Below are 10,586 nucleotides of genomic sequence, written 5' to 3' on the forward strand. Positions count from 1 at the left end.
GCGCCATTGCACTCCAGCCTGGTTAACAAGAGCGAGACTCCGTCTCAAAAAAAAAAAAAAAAAAAAAAAAAAAAAAAAGGAAAGTCACCTCTTGCAATTTTATAGAGAAGGTTTCATAGGGAAGAACATACTCATATGAATAGGTCTTGGGGTATCAGTTAAATGGGGTGCATTGGCCTTGGTTCTAGGTGGGCACATATAGTGTCTGTGTAGTTTCTTCAGCTGTAATTCTAGTGGCATTTGCAAGTTTCTCAGTAGCCTAAGCTAAGAGAGTTGGTGGTGATGGTGGCTTTGCCAGGTTTGGGACTGTGGGGCTGTTTCTCAGGCCTGGTATGCAGTTGCATGACTGCTTGGCTGGTCTTGGGGTATGTCTACCAGAGGCTGCTTACAAGGCTGCTTCTCACCAGGTGCAGTGGCACAAACCTGTAATCCCAACACTTTGGGAGGCTGAAGTAGGTGGATCACAAGGTCAGGAGATCTAGACCATCCTGGCCAACATGGTGAAACCCCGTCTCTACTAAAAATACAAAAAATTAGCCAGGCATGCTGGTGCATGCCTGTAATTCCAGGTACTCAGGAGCCTAAGGCAGGAGAATCATTTGAACCAGGCAGTCAGAGGTTGCAGTGAGCCAAGATCGTGCCACTGCACTCCAGCCTGGTGACAGAAGGGAGACTCAGTCTCTAAAAAAAAAAAAAAGGCTGTTTCTCAGGCCCTTGCTAGGAGTATAGGCCCACTGGGCAGATCAGGGGCTTCTCTGTAGGGGTGTGGCATCTCAAGGCTGTTTCTCAGGCCCTAGGCACAGGCAGCTGAGTGTGTCAGCTGCTTGAGATTCTCTCCCACTCCAGAAAGGGCATGTGGCAGTTTGGCCAGCTCAAGGGCATGTTTACCCTGAGCACATCTGCTTAGGCTCCAAGCAACTGGGGTCATGACGTTGAAGCCACTCCTACCAAGCCCCTGTGGGCTTGGTCAAATGAATATGGAGCTCTAGTGCTGGAGACGTGCAGTGGCTACTGGCCCCCACCAGACCAGAGTGCATTCCAAAAGTGGTTCTCATCTCAAGATGGTTCTGTGCTGCAGAAGCTAATGGCAGTTAGAGTACACACCTTGTGCTCCTAATCCAGGGCAATGCAGGTGCAGTAATTCCTGGCAGCTCTCCAAACTGGGAGACTTGGGTATTAAACATGGGTATTCTCCTGTAGTAAGGACTGTAGGTGCCTGCAGTAGCAGTGGGGGCTGGTGGGGATTTTCAGTTTACTGTTTCTCCACAACAGGAATCCCCTCCTGACTGCAGGCAGATCTGATTCTGGTGGAGGTGACAGGGCTGCAGAGGCTAGATGCCTCTAGCTGCCCTCCTGGGCCTCCAGTTGCCACAGGTACATCTCCACTCCTCTGATGCACTCCAGTGCTTTCCTGTTGACACTCCAGTCAAATCTTAGCTTTTTTCTGTGGTGGCTTCCACCTGCAATCCCAGCTACTTGGCAGGCTGAGGCAGGGGGATCGTTTGAGTTCACAAGTTTGAGGCCAGCCTGGGCAACATAGCTAAAGCTATCTCTAAAAATAAAATTCTAAAAATCTTAGCTGTTTATTTGTTGCCTTCATCCTTTCTTGTTGAGGGATGAATGCCAATCACCTCTAGTCGGCCATCTTGCTGATATCACTCTCAAATATGTGTTCTTTTGCTTTTGTCTTGCTATGTTGCCCAAGATGGTCTTGAACTCCTGGCCTCAAGTGATCCTCCTGCCTCAGGCTCCCAAAGTACTAAGAATACAGGCATAACCCACAATGCCCAGATATTCTTTATTTTATTAATATATGACTGCCAAGATGCTTAAGGAGAAACTTTTCCATTGACTTAAATATAGAAATGAAGCTAAATGCCTATAGAAAGTCTCTTATTGCAGTGAAATGAAAAATTAACTCTTCCTCAAATACCAATATTGTAACCTGGTGGGCACTAAAGTAACATTGCTATCTCATGCCCCGTTGATCCCTGTTTTTGTTTACTTGTAACTTTACTGACATCAAGGTCACCTTCAACTGAGACTCTCCCCATAGACAAAAACCTTCTGCTTACTTCTAATATCAAAACTTTATTTTCTACTTCTTTTTTTTTTGAGACAGAGTCTCGCTCTATCACCCAGAATGGAGTGCAATGGCGCAATCTCGGTTCATTGCAACCTCCACCTCCCTCGTTCAAGCGATTCTCATGCCTCAACCTCCTGAGTAGCTGGGATTACAGGACACCACCATGCTTGGCTAATCTTTCTTTTCTTTTTTTTCTTTCCCCTCCCCATCCCTATCTTTTTCGAGTTTGATTCTCACTCTGTCGCCCAGGCTGGAGTTCAGTGGTGCGACCTCGGCTCACTACATCCTCTGACTCCTGGTTTCAAGCAGTTCTCCTGCCTAAGCCTCCCAAGTACCTGGGACTACAGGCACCTGCCACCATGCCTGGCTAAATTTTTTGTATCTTCAGTAGAGATGGAGTTTCACTATGTTGGCCAGGCTGGACTTGAACTCCAGACCTAGTGATCTGCCTGCCTCGGCCTCCCAACGTGCTGGGATTACAGGCTTGAGCCACCATGCCCAGCCCCTTCAACATAGTTTTTAAAACTTAAAAGTGGCTTTAAGCTTGGAATTCTATGTACTGAATTTGCCTAGAATATGAGGTACCTATAAAAGGTGGTTCTGATTTTGTTTAAGAACACCATGGGCCAGGTGCTGTGGCTCACGCCTGTAATCCCTGCACTTTAGGAGACTGAGGTCAGTGGATCACCTGAGGTCAGGAGTTCAAGACCAGCCATGAACAACATAGTGAAACCTCATCTTTATTAAAAATACATATTTATCCGGGCATGGTGGTCCCCAACTATAATCCCAGCTACTTCAGAGGCTGAGGCAGGAGAACCACTTGAACCCAGGATTGTAGTGAGCCAAGATCACACCATTGCACTCCATTCTGGGCAACAAGAGCAAAACTTCATCTCAAAAAATTAAAATAATAAATAAATGTTGAAAAAAAAAAAAAAAAAAAAAAAAGAACAACGTGGTCAGAGGATTGGCCCTTGCTTCACTGCAACGTACAGATGGGTCTGGACTTCACACCATAAGACACCATTAATTGAATGAAGGCTTATTGTTATTTTATGAACCATTAAGAAAAATCACTGCTGGCTGGGCAAAGTGGCTCACGCCTGTAATCCCAGTACTTTGGGAGGCCAAATGGGCAAATAGCTTAAGCCCAGGAGTTTGAGACCAGCCTGGCCAACATGGCAAAACGCCATCTCTACTAAAAATGTAAAAATCAGCCAGGAGTGGCTGGGCATGGTGGCTTACGCCTGTAATACCGGCACTTTGGGAGGCTGAGGTGGGCAGATTATGTGAGATCAGGAGTTTGAGACCAGCATGACCAACATGGTGAAACCGTCTCTACCGAAAATACAAAATTAGCCAGGTGTGGTGGTGTATGCCTGTAATCCCAGCTACTCAAGAGGCTGAGGCAGGAGAATCACTTGACCCCGGGAGATGGAGTTGCAATGAGCGAAGATCGCGCCATTGCACTCCAGCCTTGGCAACAGAGCAAAATTCCATCTCAAAAAAAAAAAGGCCACACATGGTGGCTCATGCCTGTAATCCCAGCAATTTAGGAGGCCGAGGCAGGTGAATTACCCAAAGTCAGGAGTTCCAGAGCAGCCTGGCCAACATGGCAAAACCCCATCTCTACTAAAAATACAAAAATTGCCGGGCGCGGTGGCTCAAGCCTGTAATCCCAGCACTTTGGGAGGCCGAGGCGGGTGGATCACGAGGTCAAGAGATCGAGACCATCCTGGTCAACACGGTGAAACCCCATCTCTACTAAAAATACAAAAATTGCCGGGCGCGGTGGCTCAAGCCTGTAATCCCAGCACTTTGGGAGGCCGAGGCGGGTGGATCACGAGGTCAAGAGATCGAGACCATCCTGGTCAACACGGTGAAACCCCATCTCTACTAAAAATACAAAACATTAGCTGGGCATGGTGGCGCATGCCTGTAATCCCAGCTACTCAGGAAGCTGAGGCAGGAGAATTGCCTGAACCCAGGAGGCGGAGGTTGCGGTGAGCCGAGATCGCGCCATTGCACTCCAGCCTGGGTAACAAGAGCGAAACTCCGTCCCCCAAAAAAAAAAAAAAATACAAAAATTAACCAGCTGTGATGGCAGGCACCTATAATCCCAGCTACTCAGGAGGCTGAGGCAGGAGACACATTTGAACCCAGGAGGCAGAGGTTGTAATGAGCTGAGATCGAGCCACTGCACTCCAGCCTAGGGGATAGAATGAGACTCTTGGCTCCAATTAAAAAAAAAAATTTAGCCAGGCGCAGTGGCTCACTCCCATAGTCTCAGCTATTCAGGAGGCTGAGACAGGAGAATGGCTTGAACCCAGGAGGCAGAGGTTGTAGTGAACCAAGATTACACCACTCACTGTACTCCAGCCTGGGTGATAAAGCCAGAACCTGTCTCAAGAAAAATCACTGCCAATTAACTACTGACGTGTTGTCAATTATAAAAACACATCCTAATTTTAGAGATGTTAAAATGTAGAAAAAATGCTATCAGTTAATCAATCAAATACATTCATAGCAATTTACCATATGTAAAGAATGGGGTTGGCTGGATGCAGTGGCTTACACCTGTAATCCCAACACTTTGGGAGGTCAAAGTGGGCAGATCACGAAATCAGGAGTACAGCCTGACCAACATGGTGAAACCCCATCTCTACTAAAAATACAAAAATTAGCCGGATGTGGTGGTAGGTGCCTGTAATTCCAGCTACTCAAGAGGCTGACACAGGAACATTGCTTGAACCCAGGAGTCAGAGGTTGCAGTGAGCCGAGATCACGATACTGCACTCCAGCCTCGGTGATGGTGCGAGACTCCATCTCAAAAAAAAAAAAAAAATTGAGCTTATTTCTCTACCGCTCAAATGAATTACATTCTTTTAGGAAAATACAAGACCTGTTCTCACCACTCACCTAGCATAGAAGTCTCCTACTCCCTGTGACTTCCCCTCACCTGGAGGAGGTGGAAGCGGAGCTGTTTGGCTTCCTCCAGCACCTTCACTGTCCAAGGCAGAGAGACCAGAAAAGACAAGAACATATTTTACAAATAACGGAAGTTGAAATGTGATTTACTTTAGCATCAGCCTTTTAGGAATGTGTCTCTTCTGCAAAAGAGGTTCATTACTATGACAAGTATTCTGTGCTGGGAAAATCTTTTTGATTTGGGTAAGAAAAAGAAAAAAAAAAGACAAGTATTCATTGAGGCCCTTTTCACTGTTTGCTATTGGTCAAGTGGTTTTATTTATTTATTTATTTCATTTTTTTTCTTTGCTACTCTATTCCTAGTGAAAGGGTTTTATTTATAAGCTAGATACAAGTTCCTCTTGCCACAGTTCTCATGTCTTGTATTCTGCTGTCCTATTTAGGTTTTCAGCTGCTACTAAAGATAATGAGCATAAGCGTTCACTGACCAAGACTCCAGCCAGAAGGTCTGCACGTGTGACCATGTCTGGGAATACCCCAAAAGGTGAGGCTGTGCTTGGGACACACAAAATAAAGACCACCAAGAGGAATTCTGCTGGTAAAAAAAAAAAAAAAAAAATGTGGTGTTTTTTTTTTTGTTTTTTGTTTTTTTTGAGATGAAGTCTCACTCTGCCATCAGGGTGGAGTGCAGTGACGCGATCTCTGCTCACTGCATCCTCTGACTCCCTAATTCAAGCTATTCTGCGTCAGCCTCTTGAGTAGCTGGGATTACAGGCACCCGCCACCAAGCACAGCTAATTTTTGTATTTTTTAATAGAGACAGGTTTCACCATGTTGGTCAGGATGGTCTGGATCTCCTGACCTCAAGTAATTCGCCCGCCTCAGCTTCCCAAAGTGCTGGGATTATAGGTGTGAGCCACCACACCCAGCCATCCATTTCATTTCTCTCTCTCTCTCTTTTTTTTTCTTTTTTGAGACGGAGTTTCTCTTTTGTTTTCCAGGCTGGAGTGGTGCAGTGCAGTCTTGGTTCACTACAATCTCCACCTCCCAGGTTTAAGCAATTCTCCTGCCTCCACCTCCAGAGTAGCTGGGATTACAGGCATGCACCACCACACCCGGCTAATTTTAGTATTTTTAGTAGAGACAGGGTTTCACCATTTTGGTCAGGCTGGTCTCAAACTCCTGACCTGAGGTGATCCACCTGCCTCAGCTTCCCAAAGTGCTGGGATTATAGGCATGAGTCACCACACCCAGCCTGTATCTGTTTCCTTAAACCCTTTCCATACCTATAAAATCAAAGGCAAAAATTTTACTGTAGCCTATTCATTGTGTACTAGTGAGGGAAAGGCCAGAGACATAAGCAAAAATCTGATAAACTGCCTGAGAGCTCCATCTAATCCTAAAATGGGGACCCTCCAGGAATAGCACTGTGTCCCTTATAGGACTCAGGGATTAGGAGGATGAGCACAATATTCATTACAGCCTCAGAATGGTTCTGGAGGACTCTGACACTAATAGGATCCCAGACCACAAAGTTCATGTTTCAAGATTCAATCATGTTGACTCATTTTCACTGTATTTTTCAATGGTATGAGTATATGTCAGTTGATTTATCTATTGTACTATTCATGAACATGTGGGTCATTCCAGCTTTCATGATTATATATGATGTTGCTATGAATACTCTTAAACATGTCTCCTGTGCAAGAATTTCCCTATACCTAGGAGCAGGACAGCTGTATTGGAAAATATGCAGACATTTACTGCCCTGGATGAATTGTAACAGTTTGTGCTTTCCACTGGCAGTGTATGGCAGCCTCTTATTCTACTCCCTGCCGACACTTGATATTGATACAGTGGGATCCCTTCAGCACGGGGTTTTGTGCTTTTTTTGTTTCACTAGCTGATCTTGGATCCTGATTGCTGGTTCACAGATGGAGGCAAGTGTTCACATTTGACAATGACCCGGATACAACTGATAAGTGCCTTCCCCCTATGAAGAGAAAGGATTGGCCAGACACAGTGGCTCTTGCCTGTAATCCCAGCACTTTGGGAGGCCAAGGCAGGTAGACCACTTGAGGTCAGGAGTTCAACACTAGCCTGGCAAACATGGTGAAACACCGTCTCTACTAAAAATACAAAAATCAGCCCAGCATGGTGGCATGTACCTGTAGTCCTAGCTACTCAGGAGGCTGAGGTGGGAGGATCACTTGAACCAGGAAGCAGAGGTTGCAATGAGCTGAGATTGTGCCACTGCACTCCAGCCAGCCTGGGCAACAGAGTGAGACCCTGTCTCAAAAAAAAATGTGCTGGATAACTGATGGCCAACTGTAGCAAAAAGGCTAACTAAACTATACCATCGTTAGACAGGGCACAGTGGCTCACAGCTGTATCTCAGCTCTTTGGGAGGCCAAGGCAGGAGGATCACTTGAGGTCTGGAGTTTGAGACCAGCCTGGCCAACAAGGCAAAACCTCGTCTCTACTAAAAATACAAAAATTAGCCAGGCCTGGTGGCACACACCTGTAATCCCAGCTACTCGCTTGAGAATCACTTGAACCGGGGAGGCAGAGGTTGCACTGAGCTAAGGTCATATCATCCAGCCTGGGAGACAGAGCAAGATTCCATCTCAAAAAAGTAAAAACAACATCATGCTGGATATTTTTAACTTCATGGTTCAAAAATTTATATTTTTTTGTTTTTCTTTTTTTTTTTTTTGAGATGGAATCTCCCTCTGTCACCAGGCTGGATGCAGTGATGCAACCTTGGCTCACTGCTACCTCTGCTTCCCAGGTTCAAGTCGTTCTCCTGCCTCAGCCCTGCAAATAGCTGGGACTACAGGTGCACACCACCACATCCAGCTGATTTTTGTATTTTTAGTAGAGATGTGCTTTCCCTGTGTTGGCCAGGATAGTCTCAATCTCCTGACCTTGTGATCCGCCCTCCTCAGCCTCCTGAAATGTTGGGATTACAGGCGTGAGCCACCACACCCAGCCCCCCAAAAATTCATATTCTTAAGTGATAACAGCCTTTATTAATAATATTCCTGTCTACAAACAATTCTCCTGCCTCAGCCTTCCAAAGTGCTGAGATTACAGGTATGAGTCACCAGGCCATGAATCCTTTCAACTTTATGTGATTAGGTTCTTTTTATGTTTATTAATGTTAATGATACTATTAATATGTAATTTTTATGGGTAACTGTTATCAGGGAAATAAGCTGAAAAATTACTATTATTTCTTTCTTTTTTTTCTTTTCTTTGAGATAGTTTCCCTCTTGTTGCCTAGCCTGGAGTGCAATGCGAGATCTTGGCTCACTGTAACCTCTGCCTCGTGGGTTCATGTGATTCTCCTGCCTCATCCTCCCCAGTAACTGAGATTATAGGCATGGGCCACTACGCCCAGCTAATTTTGTATTTTTAGTAGAGATGGGGTTTCTCCCTGTTGGTCAGTCTGGATTTGAACTGCTGACCTCAGGTGATCCACTGGCTTCCTCTTCCCAAAGTGCTGGGATTACAGGCGTGAGCCACCGCACCCGGCCATACCATTATTTCTTTCAACAGAATTCTAAACTTCCAGCTGATACTAAGAAATGTCATATTCAGAACATTTACAAAGCTGTTTAGCAAAGGAAACTAAACTCAATGGTTAGCTTTCCTCAGTTATTGTTTTCTTCCCTTGTCTCCATTTTAACCCTTACTTCAGACTCTTTCATCTATTTCAAAGTATTCATGTAGATTGTCTTAGTCCTTTGGGGCTGCTATTATACAACAAAGCACAAAGACTGTATCTTATAAACAGCAGTAATTTATTTCTCATAGTTCTGGAGGCTGGATGAAGACAGATCAGGACACTAGCATGATTCTGGCAAGGGCTGTTTACCAGGTAGCAGACTGCCAACTTGTTGTATGCTCATGTGACAGAAAGAGAGCTAGAAAAAATTCTGCGGGGTCCCTTTATGAGGCACTGAATCCCATGCATGACCTACGTACCTCTCAGAGTCCCTACTTCCTTACACGAGCCATATTGAGGGTTAGTATTTCAACATGAATTTGGGGTCGCAAGAGGTACAAACATTCAGATAATAACATGTATTTTTAAGATTGAGAAGTAACACTTTGACAAACATTTTGACAGGTCTTTGTTTCTAACTAAGCTCTTGGTGTTTTTTTTTTTTTTTTTTTAGTTATTACTCCATTCAAGTTGACAACTGAGGCAATGCAGACTCCAGTCTCGAATAAGAAACCAGTGTTTGATCTTAAAGCAAGTTTGTCTCGTCCCCTCAACTATGAACCACACAAAGGTATTTAGGAGTATTTTGAGCTACAGGGCCTGTGAAATAGCTAAGATTGGTGGGGCACGGGGGCTCACACCTACTAAAAATACAAAAATAAGCCAGGCATGGTGGCACATGCCTGTAATCCCAGTTACTTGGGAAGCTGAGACAGGAGAATCGCTTGAACCCAGGAGGCAGAGGTTGTAGTGATCTGAGACCACGCCACTGTACTCCAGCCTGGGGCAACAAGAGTGAAACTCTGTCTCAAAAAGAAAAAATAAAAAAACCCCTCAAGATTAAACAAATTTATGCTGGGTACAGTGGCTCACGCCTGTAATCCCAGCACTTTGGTACACGCAGATCACTTTAGGTCAGGAGTTCAAGATCAGTCTGGCCAACATGGTGAAACCCTGTCTCTACTGGGGAAAAAAAATATATAAAAATTTGCCTGGAGTGGTGGTGGGGACCTGTAATCTCAGCCACTTGGGAGGCTGAGGCAAGGGAACCAGGGGAGTGGAGGTTGCAGTGAGCCAAGTTTGCACTACTGTACTCCAGCCTGGGCGACAGAGTGAGACCATGCCTCAAAAATAATAATAATAATAATTCTGCCTCTAAAGTTGTAAAACAACAACAACAAAAAGTCTAGTAACCCAATGGAAGCCATACTTGGCTACCTAGAATCCTTTCCCCTGCCTCTGCTTCCACATAGACCCATGATTTAAAAGACCTCCTGTTAAACAAATAACAAATACTTGATTCAGCAGGGTGGAGTAGCTCATGTCTATAATCCCAGCACTTAGGGAGGCAGAGGCAGGAGGATGGCTTGAGCCCAGGAGTTCAAGACTAGCCTGAACAACTTAGCAAGACCTTGTCTATAGGAAAAAATTTAATTAGGGTATGGTGGCATGTTCCTATGGTCCCAGCTACTCAGGAGGCTGAGGTATGAGTATTGCTTGCTTGAGCCAGGGAGATTGAGGCTGCAGTGAGCCATGACTGTACCACTGCATTCCAGCCTGGGCAACAGAGTGAAACCCTATTTCAGTATGTATGCCTGTACTCCCAACTACATGGGAGGCTCAACTGGGAGGATCACTTGTGGCCAGTTGAAGGCTGCAGCATATGCTATGACCATACCTATGGATAGCCACTGCACTCTAGCCTAGGCAAAATAGTGAGACTTCATTGTTTAAAAAAAAATTAGCCGGGCGCGGTGGCTCAAGCCTGTAATCCCAGCACTTTGGGAGGCCGAGGCGGGTGGATCACGAGGTCAAGAGATCGAGACCATCCTGGTCAAC

At 45.3% G+C, this 10,586-nt stretch overlaps 1 protein-coding gene across 1 annotated transcript in view; it reads left to right on the forward strand.

Moving 5' to 3' along the window:
- The window catches only part of NUSAP1 (nucleolar and spindle associated protein 1), a 45,088-nt gene that overhangs the window by 28,695 nt on the left and 5,807 nt on the right, over positions 1-10,586 (forward strand). Inside the window, exons 8-9 of the mRNA XM_037739440.1 lie at positions 5,461-5,561; positions 9,202-9,318. Coding sequence (XP_037595368.1) covers positions 5,461-5,561; positions 9,202-9,318 — 218 coding nt within the window. The remainder of the gene's footprint in view (positions 1-5,460; positions 5,562-9,201; positions 9,319-10,586) is intronic.

The sequence above is a fragment of the Cebus imitator genome, unplaced genomic scaffold (genome assembly GCF_001604975.1).
Source record: "Cebus imitator isolate Cc_AM_T3 unplaced genomic scaffold, Cebus_imitator-1.0 Scaffold70, whole genome shotgun sequence".
Taxonomy (NCBI): domain Eukaryota; kingdom Metazoa; phylum Chordata; class Mammalia; order Primates; family Cebidae; genus Cebus; species Cebus imitator.